This window comes from Neodiprion fabricii, chromosome 3, assembly GCF_021155785.1.
Source record: "Neodiprion fabricii isolate iyNeoFabr1 chromosome 3, iyNeoFabr1.1, whole genome shotgun sequence".
Lineage (NCBI taxonomy): Eukaryota > Metazoa > Arthropoda > Insecta > Hymenoptera > Diprionidae > Neodiprion > Neodiprion fabricii.
Genome location: NC_060241.1, coordinates 24164786 through 24183827, shown reverse-complemented (window position 1 = coordinate 24183827; position 19042 = coordinate 24164786). Strand labels below are relative to the sequence as shown.

General features: G+C 38.5%; 1 protein-coding gene across 6 annotated transcripts in view; it reads left to right on the top strand.

The window, feature by feature from the left end:
• The window catches only part of LOC124178064, a 133968-nt gene that overhangs the window by 53391 nt on the left and 61535 nt on the right, over nt 1-19042 (top strand). Inside the window, exon 1 of one of the 6 annotated variants that reach the window (XM_046561164.1) lies at nt 4468-4538. The exons of 4 other annotated variants lie outside the window; for them this stretch is intronic. In XM_046561164.1, coding sequence (XP_046417120.1) covers nt 4499-4538 — 40 coding nt within the window. In that variant the 5' untranslated portion in view covers nt 4468-4498. Of the gene's footprint in view, nt 1-4467; nt 4539-19042 lie in introns of those variants that run through there. One more of the 6 variants, XM_046561166.1, reaches the window with a different exon arrangement.

The window sequence follows — 19042 nt, the reverse complement described above, 5'->3', positions numbered from 1 at the left end:
AACGTACACGTGAACTCAAAGCAGTCTCGGTATCAAAACTGGATCAGACAACGCGCCGCCAACTCATGTAAGTCGACGGATCCTTAAGTGGCTTAATGAAACGACCCATTAACTAGAGCGAATACCCGTTAGCTGACCATTACTCGGATTATCAGTTTATCGTCGAAAGCGATTTGATGATACCCTGTAGATCGCGGGATGAACGTGCAGTCTATGCGGTGATTTTACCCTTGGCATTCATCTTTATGAATTTAAATAGAAGGCTGCCGGGTCTGGTCAACACTGAGAATCACATATTGAGCGCGTATCGATCATTGAACCTGGAGCTGTACCAGGCAGAATCATAGATGATGTGAAATTCAATCTAACTTCACAGATAATTGAAATAAGTTGGGTCCTTTACTGAAACCTATTCTTACACATTTTTATAAATTCAATCGCGTCATCGTCAGTCCCCGATCCTCCGGAGTGCAAATTTATAATACATGTTAGCAGCGGCAATCGGATTTCTACATCTACATTCCGTGCTAATGTGAAGGAATAACGCTTCTAGCTAATAGGTAGGTATACCCTTCAAGACAATAGCGATCGGCGAGGGTAAAACCATCGTGAATTCTAAAGCTAGTACACCCGGGTATTTGGATATGTCGTGAATCAATATAAGGATAACGATGCGGTTGGTTCCTAGGCTGCATACCTATACGTATTTGCTTTTCTCGACCTTTTGAACCTTGGATTACGGTTATTCCCATCGCAAGTCGTGAAATAATATTTGTCTCGGCATTATTCGAGAGAGGAATATACGCGCGTCTAAACCTTATCTGTATACCTCAATTTTATGCATACAATCACTCTAGGCGTTCGCACATGCATATCACTTACTGGTATATAATCACGTGTTGTTTTGACCAGATTTATAAATTTAACCGACGAGGGATAATGAAATTCTAATAACTAAACATATTCATGTATTAAAATTCTAATTGCTGAATAAATATACACCGATGTAAGATTTAAGACTTCACACCGTGAGCAATTCGCAAGTGGTCATCGTCTATACGAAACGGCAAAAATGTGCCTGTATACTCATGGTGACGGGGATTCTCTTCTCTTTTTTTTTTTCTCGCCAGCCTCGAAGTCTTCATTCTGAACTTTGCGCGGTGTCATTGCCTGAAGAAGACGATTATGAATACGTTTAGTTTCAGGTACTATGGTTAGTTAGTCAGTTGGTTATTCAACAGGCAGACTAGCACGGCCATCTGCGATGCGCAAATACGGCTCTACCTATCTTGAGTTCCGATCAAGACCTCACCGAGGCACAGCGTATAATAAACGGCATTTTCTCTGCGATTAATCTCGGTCAAAATAATTCGTAAGAAAAAAATGAACAAATTTCACGGCATCCAGAACTTGTTGTGATGACCTTTCATTACCGCGGGATTTCCCAGATAATTATTCATTCAACAGAGGTGCGTCAGAACATTACATGAATATGAATATCTTAACAACGAACAGCTATTTGGCATTTATAACGCGTTATACACCGAGCGGAAATAGGAAGTCAGTTCGTTTTTACATTATTGACGAAGACCGATATCAGCAAATTGATGAAACGATAGATAACTTGTCGTACATTGGTTCAATCGATAACTCTCCGATTGTAAATAGCTTTACCCTCCTGCGGTGAGCTTTTTTTTGACAGATTGGTACAGAAAAGCTCTTGGAGTTACAGCCTTGACAAGCTTTGATCATCGGTTGCACGTATACTTTAAACATAGGCCGAATAGTGTCTGTGAAAATGATCATACTGAAGTTAGTAACGTTATCGTAACGATTCATGCTGAGGAGAAACCGTTATTTCGCGATTTTGGAACATATCACACTCGTATTTCCAAATCTTGGTTCCTTCCGAATCGTTGTAAAATTTAGAAAATAGTGATTTTTTTTAATGTTTCGTTACGATAACGTTACCAAACTTCTATCTCGTTGAAAGTGTTGATGCATTATTGCTGCGACGCCACGTAACTACGAGCCAATAAAACGAACAGTGTGAAAAATGTTTTGAAACGTCGTCACATTGGCAAGTCGGCAAAAGGGTCGCAATCTCGAGATAACCATCGCCGGGTTATTTATTGCTTCAACGATGAAGGAGATGCTGTCAACTGTCCGTTGACATACGGCTAATCGAAATTCGGCATCTAATTATCATCATATACGTTGTAGAAGTAATTGTATACCTATCTATCTTGAACCATGTGGCCGGCCATTCGGTTTACTCGCCGCGCCGTTTATCGCTCCAGGAGATTTATGCCGTACGAATTGAAACGTGTTGCGACAAACGCTGAGCTGTGTTTCACTTTCCAAAACTGTATCATCAACTCTCACGCATGGCACAGATCTCTTGCAGTAATCAATTTATTATACACATACCGTATACGCACTTAACGTTGAATTGATTTCTCTTCGTCGGCTCGCAACCTTTTTTGGTAAATTGTATTGAAAAGGTAGAAAACATGACATGATTTTCATTGAAAGGTGTATCGGCGGATACGTAAAGTTGATCCAAGATATGGCATATTTCACCATTTGATGTTTGAAATTGTTCGATTATCGCGTTATTCTAGTTATTTTAACGGCGGTAGGTGCATACGAGAATCAGGGCAATATCGAAGCTACTACGTTGTACGTTGTAGTGACGCCTCAGCATGCTTGCAATAAAATTCGATTCACGTTTTCCTGCCCGAAATATTAGCTGTTGAATCACGAGGTGTGGCGAATAGATTTACTCGAGGATTCCGTGCCAGGGTTGAGTCTCGTCGCGCTGATTACACCCAACCCATAACAATTACTTCTGCCTATCAAAAATATCGTGTATAATATGGATTATACGCGAAACATGCACCTGTCAAATAATTTTCAATCAACGACACGTTCGGTTCTGCACGGTATTTAAAGCCGAAGTGAGTAACGATTTGTAACAACTTCGGTCTCGAATCACGTTACCGCGTGAGACGGTCATGAGAATTTATGGAAAGAAGCTGGATGAGATGCATTGGAGGTACCTCGCGGTGTAAATAAAAGCAAGTCCACCGCTTGAGAAATTTAATGGGCTGCACGTGGGCGAGAAACGTCAATAAGGAAAGATAACTTTACACGCCTTCGCGAGACGATGAGTGCTTGCATAATAATAACTCGGTCGACTTTGAAGCGAGAAGCTTGCTGCTCATCTTTAACGCGTGTTCGGTCATACGCGGCGAATTGCGAATTATCGACACTCCCATATCTCCGATTACATACCTTAATCTGATGCGGGAAATTAGCCGTTGTACATGCAGTGTCGTTAAGAATACGCGGCCTCAGTCGGCGAAGTCGTATCTCTTCGCTATCGCCGTATCTATCTATATCATCTTTATGGAGATCCGTATCTTCTGACACTGACAACCTCAATACCTCAAGCTCGCTAACACGTTGTACCAGGTTCTGGATCTTGCTCGTATCGTACGTGTTTGTGCAAATCCGCCTACATGTGTGAGAGCAAAAACCTCAGGACGTTGAGTGACGCAATTTCATTCCGATCTTTTGATCTTTCCAAATCGGAGGAGAACCATTTATTTGTTTGCTAATCCATCTTTTACAATGATATGATAAACTGTGAAACTTGTTCGATAGCTCGACTCTGACATCGTCGTTTGTCTACTGGTTTGTGATAATTTCAAGTAAAAGACGTATGTAAGGACGGTTCTGTCATATTTTTAATTCGTTCGATTTTGATGCGCGGTAAAAAATTGCACAAGAACGGATATTTGTAATTGCGTCATGTGTGACAGGAATGCAAGGTGAGCTTTATCCGTCAATTGACAACGCGCCTGTCTGGACACAAAGAATTCCACTCAACAATGGTCGTGTTTTACGTGAAATTTGAAAGGGATCGAGCAATTTCGTGGGTTCGGAAGTACGGGCGATATTTCGCCACGAAACTATCGAGCAGATGTTTTGCATTGTGTTTATTGTTCTATTTTATAGTAGTTTTTTTCCACGCTGTTTTTCTCTTATAAATCTCGTGCAAAATTTTCACCTCATATATTAATTGAGCCCGAAAGAGTGAATAAGATCTGTAATAAAAACTGCTTGCGACTCTGGAAGCCACCGCGACCTTGTAGGTAGTTATGCAACTACATACCTATGCGTACAGGTAAATTTTGTTTCGACGACGTATCGGATTGACACTAAATTGCGGCCTTGCACTGTACAATTAAAGAAGTCCATGGGCAATTCATAGACAAAAATTTCTGTACGTCTTATACCAATCCGATAAGAATTCACCGTTCAATAGAATGTTTAACAACACACTTTTTTCACGCCAAAACTATTAGCCTACATTGAAGATATACCGATTTCTTTTCCATCGCTTTGTACTCATGAGTTTTTTTTCGTCATTTTTGTTTCAGGTAAGGAATCATCAATTATTAAATTTTCAAGAGCGCGAGGGTAGATTTGAATGCCTAAAATGGGAGCGCGGTCTGTAAAAGCAATCGCACGTAAGTTCATGGTAAATTATTAGACCTTCTGAAATTGATGGTAATTGGCATTGGGGTTATATCCGTCTGTGATGTGTCATTGTTAAGTCAAGAGTATACCACCTATCAACATGTTTAGTCACAATTATTCACCCTTTTATTTTCCAAAATTATAAATTACATCGCAAATAGTGAATTATTTGACGACAAAAAACCAATTGCTAGAGAGTGAGACAATACAGATTAATTTTTTGGTAATTTTAGAACTAAGGATGAAACAGATAAAACCAAAAAAGGTCAATAATTTGGGACATGGTCAATAAATGGTACACTTACTTGAAGTTGAAATTTTTACGACAGTATAAAATGCGACTGGCATAATGTCATTAAACGATAATGAAGCGAATTGAAGGAGACACTGCACACACAATTTCATGCAGCAATATCCAAGTTGCAAGTCGAATTTCTTTCAATCATGTTCACTAATTCGTGCGTACACTATAGATTGCATTTAATTCCGAATGAGAATCTCAAAAATCGCAGGTGCTATTTACGCCAATAAATGATATAGTAATTGGAAAGTGGTAGAAAAATAAATTTCATTTTCGTTCAGCCGAGTTATGCCTATTTCCCAAAAGTAGGTATAATCTAGATCCAATTTTACCGTCCTCAAAGTCTGGTAGAGATGGCGCCACGTTACTGAAATCCTCCGCCTCAAATTTCATCCCTGCCAAAAACTTTGCGTCAGGTAGACCTGATTTTATCCGCACCGCACGTTCCAAGGAACGGGGAATTATACATACCTACATGGATCTAATTACTCTTGTCCATCGTATGAATTTACTAAATTTTATCAGTAGTTGAATAACTCGCCTTTCTTTTTGTCCATCGCCAAATTTGTATTCCAAAAAAAACGTGCATTCAATGCTTCAAGTTGAATTTAGCAGTATAATTGATGACAACACAAAATGTTTTTTCTGCTTTAGTTTTTACGTATGAAAGATTTGGCATTTGTAAATAAAAAACGATGCTTTAAAGATTTCGAATTTCGCAAACCGCAGCTTATCAATCTTGAGGAAAATTTAGTGGGAAAAAAAAACTTGGCTTCAACGCCTTCGGTGAAAAGCTGAGAGTGAAAAGCTCACGGATGAGCGGTGATCACTGCAGCCGTATTTAGTAGACGAAGCGAGAGCAGCTTCGGTGTCTCTAAATAGTGATCAAAGCTAGCCTGCAGCAGCAATGGCTGACAATAAATTGAAATATAAAAATACCCTAAGGCGATTGAGATTCGCGGAATAACGTTTCGAGAATTATTTTTATTATTATTACTATTGCTATTATATATTTGTTGTTCCGTATTCAAAGTGATTGTGAGTATATTTGTAATCAAATTACGTGCGATTGCAGCTGATAACGTTTTGTTTTATACAATTCTATCGGCTGATTGATACATGCTTTGTATATTGCATATTAGGGCGGTTCAGAAGAGGGTCTTTTATTAGATTTCGCTCTTTTTCGAAATTCTTGAACTTTTTCTCTAGTAAATAGCTGACGCAAAAGGGCTGGGCTGGGCTGAAAAATTTTTTATACCGCTACCTCATCGACGTTGAAATTTCGAAAAAAGTCTATTTTCGGGAATTTCCAAACTGAGATATCCTCACATCCTTCGGTGGCTATGTTTCGTATGACGGGACAAAAGTTTTATACATCGACACTTAATATCCGCGATGTTTGAAAAAATTGCAAATATGTGAGCGGGCATGGCAGACGAAGTGCTACGGACTTGGTTGTTTTTTTATACCAAATTAACCGTAACGCAACGCGGCTGACGGAGTAAACGTTGCGTGTAACGCAGTGACGTATCTTCACCTTTTCAAGTCACGTGCCTGAGATGAAACGGCGAGACGACGCAGACTTGGCCGTAAACCAAATTCCGAACAACGAATCTGTGTATAAGTCGAGTCTCCAAGGCGCCTGGCGCTATTTGACGATACTTTTTCTCACTGTCGATTATTCACGTCCTTATTTAACCCAGGTTCATCTACTACACTGATATTTTCCAGCGCATGAATAAACAACCGGCCGTATCTAGTTTATTCCCCAACGTCCAGTTGCATAACGTGATTTTTAGTCGACAAGGTGAACCGGTCGGTTAATAGCTACGTTTTAGAATACGTTGAAAGATTGAAAGATAATTTCGCATTTTGCCGGAACGCGATGCGCTCGAACGCTTTTCGTCGTTCTATAATGATTTTCAGGTCTAAACCAGCTGGTGCACAGACGTGGAGTTTATTGTTAGAGAGAACTTCCCTGTCAAAGTATCGCAGATATACACGCGTGCGTGAATTTTTAATTACGTTAACGTCGCATACAAGTAAATACCGCTGCAACATGCTTCGAACCGCTTCGCTCACCTTGCCCGTGTAATAACGTTAAACTGTCCGTGCCCAAAAATAGCACTTTGGGTTAGGAAGCAGATGTATCTTTTATGTAGACAAATTTTTCAATGTCATGACTGAGGAGACACGCTCAATTATCCACGAGTAGTTAAACCACCGGTCGCATTCAACTAATTGCAATCATAGAACAATTTGAAAACGGCAAATTAATAAATCGTCTGCAACTTTTTTTCCGTCCCCTGGTTCCCCTATTCCACTCTCTCTTTTCCTCCGACGCGACGGTCAGTTAGCAATCGTTAAAATTAGGGCGAAAAGACCGCACCCAGAACTCGCCGGTCGGCAGCAGTTAGCATCCTGTCAGCTTGCTAGACGATTGTAATTTTAGCTCGAAGAAACATGCGTCTCGGTTTTTTTTTTTTTCTTGTTCCTTTTGGCTGCGCGAATTTGGCTCTCAGGTTCATACAAACGTACGCGCGAATTTATTGCGGTTCGATTTGAGCTGTTACACCTGTACTTTACTTTCCACAACCTTTCTCTCCGCCTGGTCTAGAACGTCGGACGGTCTATTCATCTTTTAACGTCCAAACGTGAACTCTATTTTCGTTTTTTGTTATACGAATCATATGCATCGTTTGAGAATAAACCGTACACGTAATTTGTCTCATGCTAAATGTGTAGGGTATAAACGCCTAACCGCAAATTTATTACACCAATGTATACATGTATATATATATATATGTATACGTTTGTCAGAGTTTTTGGTCTTGGATATATAAATGCGTACCAAACCTCGCTGAACGAAATTGAAGATCGAAGAACGCCAGTACGTAATTTTTCAACAGAAGAATTTCAACGTTAATATCAAGATCAGCGATGAAAGTATAACGTGACTGAAAGGCATTTAAATACAGGATAAATTGGTGCTCGTGATGTGAATAGAATGTGCACGTGTACATATATATTTCAACGACAGCTCGTTCAACCGAAGTAAAAACTTTCGTATTTTTATTACCGAATCGCGAAAGACATTCCGTATACACTTAAAATCACTTACATAGAGGTTTATGTACTTATTACATATATGTAATATGCATACCACCGATTTCCAAAACTTATTATATCCGTCAGCCTCGACCGACTGGCTACTTGACATTGGCGAACGCTTGTCATGGTCAAATTATCCGCTGTTTAAATTCTATAGACGGTAACCGTGACTCTATATGCACAGGCTCAAGCTGTATATATAATATTATAAGCTTTGATTATGGACTCGCAATAATTATTTTAGCCACACGTGCGGAATCGAAGCTAAGGAAATGATTTCATATGAAATGCTTGCACCGTCAATCCGAAGATTCACGCATGTCGGTCGTGATTTTATTCGGTTTTGGCAGTGTTTTTTTCTAACCTTACGTTATATCGAATCATGAAAGTTTTCATCGGAACGTTCAAATTCGTAAAATTCAATACGAAAGCGTACCTTGAAGAAAAAGCATTATTGCGCAAAATAAAACTTTATTCGCATCAATAATCAACTTTCTTTTTATTCAATATAACAATGCGATACGAAACATTGTGGTGATTAATCTACGAATGCAATTCGAATCTTCACTGTGTATCTCGGTTCATTCCTATCGTCTGTTAGCCGCATTCCTCTGCTTATCGCGAAGAAATCTTGGTAAACATACAAGTTTTGAAAATGAAATCGAGCATTGACTCACGTCACATGACAATCGACTCGGAGTCGTACTGATAGATTACATTTCTTTTCATAAAACGTACGCAGCATTTTATAACAATTTATTGTCCCGGTTGGAAAATCGCTGTGGAAATTTATCACAGCTTCTTTACAAATTGAACCTGGAATGTCATACGGAAAAAAATGTAAGTGCGTAGTTTTTGCGTCTTTTGTGGTGGATATATGGATAACACTTTGTCGGAGTCAAATATACATCAATCGTGGTGGATCTATCTAACCATAATGCAACTCTTTAGTTGTGTAACTCTTGTTATCGGATTTCTAAATCTTGGCATAATTGCTCTATATTTAAGTTGAAAAAAGTGCCGTCCATATATTCACGATAGGAGACGTAATATCCATAATATTTTGCTTTCTGTGCACTGTGGACAATACACGACTGCTTGAGATTAAGTGGCTTAAGCTATCCGGTGCTTCTGTACTTAATCCATCCCAAGTCACCTTCATGATAATACTTACCTATACATGCTATCGATTTTCCAGTCAGTTGCTTTTCGCACGGTATGCGAATTTAACAAAATTCCACGACCTTTCGCCAAAAGCAATATACCTGGTAGTCTGGAGATTTAATTTTTCTTTTCTAATTTTTTCGACAAAATATTGTCCAAGACAATTGTTTGTTCAATAGTATAGTAATTTTTTTGTACATTGAACTGATTTAATTTTTTGCTGAGAATTTGAAAGTGTTACAGGTTTCATCTCGGAAATATTTATTAGGCATCCTTCTTGTATCAGATACTTATATGAAACCAATTTGTTGCCAATTTGTTGCCAATAATTGTCTCCTTATCGGAATTATTCACCACAAGCATTATATATTCACGCTTCTGCGGTCGTACCTGCAAGGATTAATCGATTTTTTTTTTCTCTCAAAGACCGAGTCCCGCAACCGCCTTCGCTTTTTCCTATCCAAAAAGCAAGGTGAACAGTTATTCTTTTACATCGATCGCAAGAACGTCATTGGCGATCGGACCCCACGCAAATGAAAGTGATTCCAGACTGCGTAGAATGACGCGTATAATCTATACGTCATCACGGTGCACACCTTTGAAAACTACACGATAATCTCACCTGCACGCACAATTATGTCTAGACGCGAGACTCACGGTGAAAGACTTTCTCGCCCGTTCGCCACCTGCATAATACCTACGAGTAGCGCAAAATGTACATCCGTCTACATCGTCGACATACATCGCGTTGTCGCCATGTTCTCTTTTCTTTGTGTTTTTCATCCGCTTATATTAGCGGACTCGGAGTAAAAGTCGTAGTCCGTGTCCCTGATTGTGGGTCAAGTTTCGTGATCGGGTTTTGGTCAATCGAAGACGATACATCTACTCACGTGTTTCTATTATACTTCGCAAAAATGTACGTCACGTGTCATCAGTTAAAAGTGCGAACGTTAAACGGATGGTAAAAAATAGACTCCATCACCGTAAATTCTTATCGTTTTACTGTATATATGTACCTATACGCAAATTTTTTACATGCGGGGAATGCCTCGGTAATTTTTTCTAAGATAACAACATTTTATTGGATGCTATATATAAGTCTAAAATGCGATAGCACTTGTCTTATACTTGTAAAGATTTGCCATTGTACACGGGTGTGAAAATATTTTGCGAAAATAAAAGGTGTCAGGTATTATACATGCATATAAGTTAATCACGAGGTGTACAGTGAATTGTTTGCCGTTAAATGTTTATAGCTTTTGTAGCTTACTGCTGGTTACTTAGTTGGTCCAACTTGTACTGTAAAGCTTCATTCTCACTCGTCACGTGTATTGTCGAGCAGAGAGATAAGTTTTTGTTGACAGTGAATATTATCGCACGACTGTCGCGTTAGTTTTGTGGGATGAAATAATACCGCCGTTTATACATACGTGCCAATTGAGATTTATTGATTTACAGAAGGTCTTCGATACGAGCTTCCAGTGGACAAATCGCGAGACTAGCTTTCAATTTAGTAATAATCGTGTCACGCTCTCACTGATTATATTTATTTATAAAAATCACGGCTTCGTTATCCCAGACTCGGACAAACTGCATTTGTTTCTTGCAGCTTCGCGAGTCACTGTGATGGAAGGAAATACTGAAATCTTTCCAATATTCCGGACCATCGAACTTTTCACTTCGTAGTGACTGTATCTTGAGATGAGAATCTACCGAAAGTGAAGTGCCTGCTACATCGCGATATCGCGATATGCTATCACTCGCGAATAGGCGCTTGAGCTGTCAGCTTGCTTAATCCGCCATCCGTAAAGTCGCCTGTCAAGTCGAACACACTCTCTTCAAACACGATATACGTCCCGTACAATAACCTGGTTGATCGCCAATTTTGACAGCGGTCAATTTCAATGCGAGCTCAGGAATGATAATCAGGGATCATGTGCGAAATTCGGTCGCGTCGTGCCGCGGGGTTATCGGTAGTACTAAAAACATGGCCACTTTGTCTCTTGGATGGGGTTATGAACGTAGAAAGATTAGAAAATAATCTCTAAATATGAATCAGTTATGCGTATACCACTGGAAACAGCGTGTATGCATTGAAAATGAATGAAATATCAGTGAAAAGTCACTAAATCGTCAGTGTGCATGCTTATAACTTGGAATCAGTTATTTTTTTTTTTATTTAAATTTTTAAATTTAATTTTACAGAGCAGAATGCTTAGAAAACAGAAGTTTCAAAAATGTAAAAATCTGTTTAATGGATAATTCTTAAAGGTAGAAAGTTGAAACATACAGAAGTCAACGTATAGCAAGGTAGGCTACAGAAAATCAAAAGTTTATAATTCTAACGATTTTATATTTGGCTTATTATGTTCTTGTTTATTCTGATGTTTCTAATTTTGGTTCCCTTCAAGTTACATTTAGTCATTTCAAAATTTTATGAAACAGATATTGTGACCCTTTTATTCACTGATATTTTTACATTTTTTACCTCTATTCATTCTACACCAATAAAAATCGTTGAAACAAAATGTGCATCGAGGGCATCGTAATCAGATCGTTTCTGCAGCCAAACGAATTGTGGGTCTTTCGTGCCAGTAGGCTTATCGTCCTTCGCGGCAAATTAGCACTCCCGATCGTGTTTCCTATTGTTATTCCGTAAAACGAGCGCGTTTCCGGGGACCTCATTCCGACCGCAATGCTTATTTTTTTCCTATTCTTGTTTTCAGTTCAATTTGAATTAATAGAATGAATGAAAAAACATAGATATAATAAACTTCATTCCCGTTTTTTTTTTTTTTTTTTTTTTTTTCATCATTCATTTATCACGCAAGACCTGTCTTTGCGAGTAATTTAGATACATCGAATTTTTATATAATACATAATTCCATTAAAAAAGTCACGTTTAATACCATCCTACTGACGTCATACAAATGATAATGACCGTACGGAATTATTTAAGCGCGAACAGTATTTAACGATCAGCATTATCTGAAGATTTTATTATAATCGATGGTACACGCGTGAGATATTATAGATCCGGCCGTAAAAACAATAATGACGCAATACTATCGAACATCGGCATTGATACGTACATTGGCGATTTGTTATTAAGGTAATCCTGGACACTTCCCTTTCTTCTCGTTCTCTTGAATTAACCTGCATCGTTCGCATGACTGTTGAATTATTCTAATCGATTCCCACGGTTATTATCTGCAATGCGATTCTTCTTTCATTGTTGCTGTTTTTGTTTTATTCTTTCGCAATTGAAATAACTGTTATATCCAAACTCTCGTCATGCAGACTGGATTTTTCCATCATAGAGATAAAAAATTTAACACTGCGCAGTAAAGACGAAAGTCCTCGCTATTTCTGTTGAAAATGATCGGCTAAGCATAAACACTGGTAAAAATAGGCAAACACAGCTTTCAGGAGTCGTCAAATCTACGAGCCAATAAGAATTTTGTTTTTCAAGAAAATTTCACGTGTGACAGGAAAAATAATTACGTAGTTGATCGTTATGTCAATCGTGAGGAACTCGATGAAATGTTGTTTTTTTTTTCTTGTTCTAGTTCAGTGACCCCGTATTTGACTCTTCGTAAATATTTTCTAACACTATTTCAAGCTTCGACCATGTTAATCAGGACCAAGTAGTCGGCGGCGATCGAAACGAGATGTTACGATAAGGCTGATAATCTTGATTTTGCACGAATGTAGAAGGAAACTTGCAGTTTTGCGCAAAGCTGTGAGAACACTGTTTGCAATAGGTGGGTGGTGAATAAAATTTTTATTTGTTGGAGCGAGACTCGAGATCGAGAAAATTCGACGATATCGAAACCGAGCGAAAGAAAAAGCACACCGCGAGTTGTTTATAAAACGGACCTTGTGTCCGCGGCGAGTTAATAGCCAAGAATCTTGGACGGCAGCGAACGTTGCACGATATCCGTACAGGCAAGTAAGTTGCCAACAGCCATTGGCTATTTTCGAAGTCCTCCGAGAGACTTGACGTCGTCTCTGTCAACATTAAAAGATGCGCAGTCGCAGCGACGGACGAAGAAAGGGCGTCGGTGACGTCGACGGAAAAAAAAAAAAGAAACTCCACGTTCCTCCAATTTTCACTGCGTCACATTCGTGACATCTTTGTGTCGTTTCATCGCGTGAGCTTGAGACTTTTGCCATTAAGTTTGGTCGTGAAAAACAGCCAACTGCGTTTGCTATTTTTGGGCCGATCAGCGTCGGTGGTCAGCAAATTTGTGATACTGTGTAAACGGTCTGTTTCTTTTTTTTATGGTCGAATATTAGCCAGTTTTCATTAGTATAAGTTTCGAAACTGCATCCGCTGAACTTTTAGGATCGGCGATAGCAGCGACTCTCATATTTTACGATATCAAGCCCATTCTCTGAATGTGAATCGGTTATATAAGTATACCACTGAAGAAAATCAGTACATATACACTGGAAATCAGTGAGATATCAGTGAAAAGTCTCTGCATCGTCGGTGCGTATGCACTGTTTTCTTCCAGTCATATACTTATAACTGGGAATCAGTGAATTTTTACTGATACAAATTTAGAGAGCATGTAAATAATCAATAAAACCAGCGACGATTCGTAAACTTGAAGAACCAGGACGTTGAAAACGGTAGAATTCTAGAGCTTACGATTAGTGGGGATGCATAATGATTCTAATTACTTAATTGGATTCTCGTGATTTTCAGTAATTTGAGATGATTTAAACGATTTGAAAATTCAGGGATTGCAATATGAGATGGTGATCGGTAATTTCACAGATTTAGCTTCTCTATTTCTTTACGCGTTTTACTTTAAATCGTTGGTCAACTATAACGATTCTATTTTCGTCGTGATTTACAAAATATTATCCAGTTCCTGGCATTTTTTTCCAATCTTATAATCTATAATCATTGCTGAGTTATTTTATTTCTATCTTTATTTTGTGCGTGTAGTCGTTATTCGTAAAATTGCGTGGGAACGGAGAGATGAATTTCTGTATACCGGGGATTTTTAGAAATGGAAAATTCCAGTAATTAAACTTTGTTACAAGCCCGTGCTCTGTTCATACGTAGTTAGAAATAAAAATGGAAAAAAATTTGTGTATAGCTAGGTATAAAATATATTCTAAAATGCACTGTTTTGTTTTGTTATTTATGATACTTTGTCTGCCACCGTAAATCTGAAAATTTTGGCTCAAAGCCATTTTCACAATGTGCAATGAACAAATAACGACTTTTTAGACCCAGTAGGCGTAAAATGCAGAACTGCACTAAATATATAATACAGTAAGAACAGAAGAAAATTATTTATCCAGCATTACACCTACTTCTCAACATGTTGTAGAAATCTTACAGCGGGTGAAAAAATTGCTATAATTTTAGCGCGATATAATCGTTTGCTTTTGTAAATGCCAAATCACGCATCTCGAGGAATCGTGTTTTCAAAAACTAAATCTGCGCTGCAGACTGATAAAATATGACCAATGTTATTGAATGAGATAAAATGGAATTCAGGAGGAATTTTTCTTTTCGAATAACGTATCCTCGATGAATAACCGACGTACGGATGGCGAAGATTGATTTTGGAATTATGGAACAACGACTGCTCTGCATACTCATTAGCTATAAGCTTCTCACGCAAGCTTGCCAAAAAATACACGCTTCCTAAAAACTACTTAAAACTATACGCGTTACACGGCCGCGTGTCTCGCATAAACCGGCACACAGTCTTCTTTTCGGCCGCAACGATGGTAGGTTTTTGGCGCCGCAGGTAGAACAAGAGCTCTTTATGAAAATATCTAGAAATAGATCTGTTGGAATTTTTATTATTTCCCGAAGGCATCAGTCGGCGCTTGAAATCTTGCTCGACAAAACAAATACGCTGCGGTATAAAGATTCAACGTTTTGGTAATTAGATAAGACTTCGTGCCTCAGGCGTTAATTAAATTTAATTAAAAACCGAAGCTGTACTAATACGACGAGAATTAAGGTCATTGAGGCTGAGAACTGTGGAGGATTTGAGGATAAGCATTCTTGTGCTGATGCAAAAACATTGATTCACAATGGAAACGTTATCACGACAATCGCTGTAAAGGTTGAATATAAAGTTTGTTTTTAGTCCGTTCAAACGCAACTGAATAATTGGATTATTTATTATTTAACAGAAAATGATTATGTACTTCGAAAGCGGAAGTTCACACGGCAAATAAACTCATCTCACAAATCTTACATCGCCATTCGGTGTAAGAATGTACCAGGATACCTCATTTTCACGTATGCAAGTTTGATCCTGACCAGGTGATAGCGTAGTTCTTATCAGATTCGTCTCTGTCAGGGTGACCAAAACTCCTCCATTCGCTCATCGGGAATTTGCATTACCACGATTCATTTTCAGCTGATAATAAATCGCCATTGGGCTCTAAGACAAATATCATACGAATTCACTCGACAAATGATGATGCAAATATGGCCTCATATTACGTAGTAACTGCATAATTAACTCTGAAAAACTCAACGTCTGAGATGATAAAATAACAGACGAACAGTGAAACGAGGAAAGGAAACGATATTTTTCAAAAAACTGACACAGTTTTCGCAAAAATTCTACCATTTGAGATGTTTTTACAACAATTCGCTGACGTTAGATAATCATAGCGTGCAAAGTTCCTCGTCGCGTGAAAATTACGACGTATCAAGATATAATGTAGGTCGCATTACTCTATGAAAGTGTAACGAACACTAATTCAAGATCTCGATTTTAGAGAGACGCCCGTTTCTGGCAGTGAGCTTAATCTCTACCCCAAATCTGTATCGGAACTCGTTTTGTTTCGGTTCCAATGATATTCGCGAGAATCATTTGGTGTTATCTGTCTCATTAAAAAACGTTTAATCTCGGCAATACCGCGATTTATCTCTTGCAGCGGCGAAATACTTTACAGATTTCATCTGCAATAACGGAATATTAGTCGTGTGTTCAAGGTTCGAATTGATAAGCTCGATTCGAACACGGCATCGGGCATTACATTACCGGGTGAAAAAAAAAAGATTCGCTGATCTGTGGAAACGATAATATTGATCATCGATTATGTGCGTGAGTAAAACGTCCACCATGGGACAAAAACCTCCCAAGTATCGAAAAATCGTTTTGCTGCTTCGATTGAAAAATTTTGCGTACTTACCAGAGCTTGCAGACCATGAAGAGTATTCTCTCTTCCGCTTGTGACATAATGACATGAGCACGAAAAAAATGTTGGCATCGGAAAGATAAATAAATGTGTAAAGTTGTAGCGCATTTGGCACGAGAATCGCGCGTCTTGGTGTTAAGCGTTGCACAGTTTCGTGGAAATCAGCAAAGGTCGCGAACTTGCGGGGTCCCAATAATGATGCTGGGAATGATGCCAACGTCGTCGTCTATCGAGCAAATAGACGTCTTCGCCCACGCGACACTGGATCCAGATAACTTCATAAATTGGTTGAACTCCATGTTCGGTACTGTCCTTGAACCCGAGACGATTTATGGTTGAAAACCGAAATATGCACCAAATAATTTGGAACGGCTAAAAATCGGGTCATTTTCGCTTTTTTAGTTGGACAAATCCCGGCAGGATCCTAATATTTTTATCGCTTCGATAGGTTGAAGCTTTTTCTGTAAGGTCACAGATTCTGAAACAGATTCTTTTACATAAACACGTAGATACGTGACTGTAGTATCTCCGATCTAAACGACGCCCAGGGTTTTCGTACAGCGTAAATAAGCTGCGAAATTATCTCACGAAAATCTCGGGCGTCTACCTAACACCTTACTTTTTATCACATATATAGCGGTTGATGGAAAATTGATAACGATTTTCGTAGACCGAATAGCTTGATAAATATTATACACGAAATTCCAGTGTTGATTTCCAAGACCTTACTGACACGTTTGCGTCTTGAGTATGAGTTTATTTTTTTTTTTTCCAACTTTTCGCGCAGTCTTACGTATCTGGTCAAAAATGTATGTGCATATTTTTTAGAGTGTTTCTTATTATCAATCGGACTTTATTTATAGGTCATCGTATTACGTGCAGATTGTTATTTACTGCTGATCAGCTCGTATCGTTTGGTATGATCGTGTCATTTTTTATGGTCCTACACTAGTGGAAATAATGTCGAGATAAGAAGAGGCAAATAGGTGAGACAAAAAGAGAGTTGGAATTCTGGGGTGAAGCCTGATTAGAACTACAAGATATTAGATATTCGGATATCTCGCTTACCTACGATGATAACCCCAGAGGCGTTTGATTGTGAGAAAAATAATGGAAAGAAAAAATGTGTTTAATCTGGAGTTGGAATTTCAAGGAAAGACTAGACAAGATAACCTGTCTAAACTTAAGTTTTATAGGCCAACCAACAAACATCTGCGGTGCGATATTCCGAGAGTCAGTCGTACGTTCCATTTTAAAACGCTCTCGACGTTGTTAATTATTAAATTTAAAAATCCCACACCAATTTGTGTACAAGTGACAACGGTCGTTTGTCCCGACTTATTATTCGCACGTGAATCTAGCCGTCTGAACATGTTATTCAACCGGTTTTTAATTATGTTTGTCGACACTGCTCAAAAATCTGAAATGTCTCGAGAGAAATACAGAAAAATCAACGTGAGCTCTGTACCGTTAGTCTCATTAATCGATCACGTTGCTGACATGTTACACGTAATCAAAACGCTGATACTTAATAACATAATCTCTCATTGGTACTTGGCAGTATTGTGCCAAATATTTTTTTTACTCATGTGTAGTATTGAAAAGAAAAAAAAAAACAGACAAATCATATGACTCGCAGTCTCAATTGTTTGAACAAATAATCAAGCGGAGGAAAGGATTTGTCCCAATATTTGTCCGTTCTTTAGATCCATGACCCGACATGACCCCTTAGCGCCGAATCTTCCGTCTGACGATGGTCTCTTCTCCGCCTACTTACGCATTTTTTCATCTTCTGAGTGAGCATGACCTCGGCTAAATGAGAACATCAATTGTCCGTGTTATACGAGTGGTAGGAATCACGTTGCAACACAATGCGTCAAGTGTCGGAATTTATTGTTAGATACGTAATTCACGAGGACAGAGTTTGTTGGTAAAATGAAGAAGAAGAAAAAAATAATTGTCGTCAGTCTGCGCTTCAAGTTCGCGTTTCATCCGTCTAAGATAGGCTCGCATACGCTATACGTCGTCACTGTAATACGCTTTTCATCTGACAGCCTGGAAATCAAAGAACTTTGGCCAGAGCAAGCATGGCGGTTGTACGATTGCGGCGGAAACAGGCTGTTCAAATTTCCAAATAAAACCAGAACGAAATAATATTATTTCGAAAGCTTAACGCGTTCAAAAATATTTGTCTTTAAGTGGTAAATAAGCATCGTACAATTGATAACAGCTGCAGGAGGAACAAAGTGAAACCAGCATGAGAAAAACATGCGGGCGTGAATATATTACATGTAAACTTTGCTCATTCTCGAAGCGACTCAATGTGTTATCAATAAAACGTTTAGATATCAATTGGTCGATGGATTACTCAATAATTTTTTTTCCTTTTTTTCTTACGATTTATAAGATTAAACCTGTGATTTCATGAATTATTGAAAAAACAATCTATGGTTAATTCAAAATCAATTACGTACAAGTCATGAAAGTGGCGGATAATTTATTAACGAAATTTGATTACGCACTACTTTTTTCAATCAATTATCGACAAGTTGTACTTGTAAAGAAAATATTCGTAATAAGGTTAAATTGAATTCGCGGATCAGTCCAGTTGTCCCCTGTTTCTCCGATGGTTAATAAACGTGACAAGTGTGATCGTCATGGGATTTACCTGCACTACGCGCCTTTTACAATTAGTACAAGGATGATCATTATCCGCGAAGATATAAC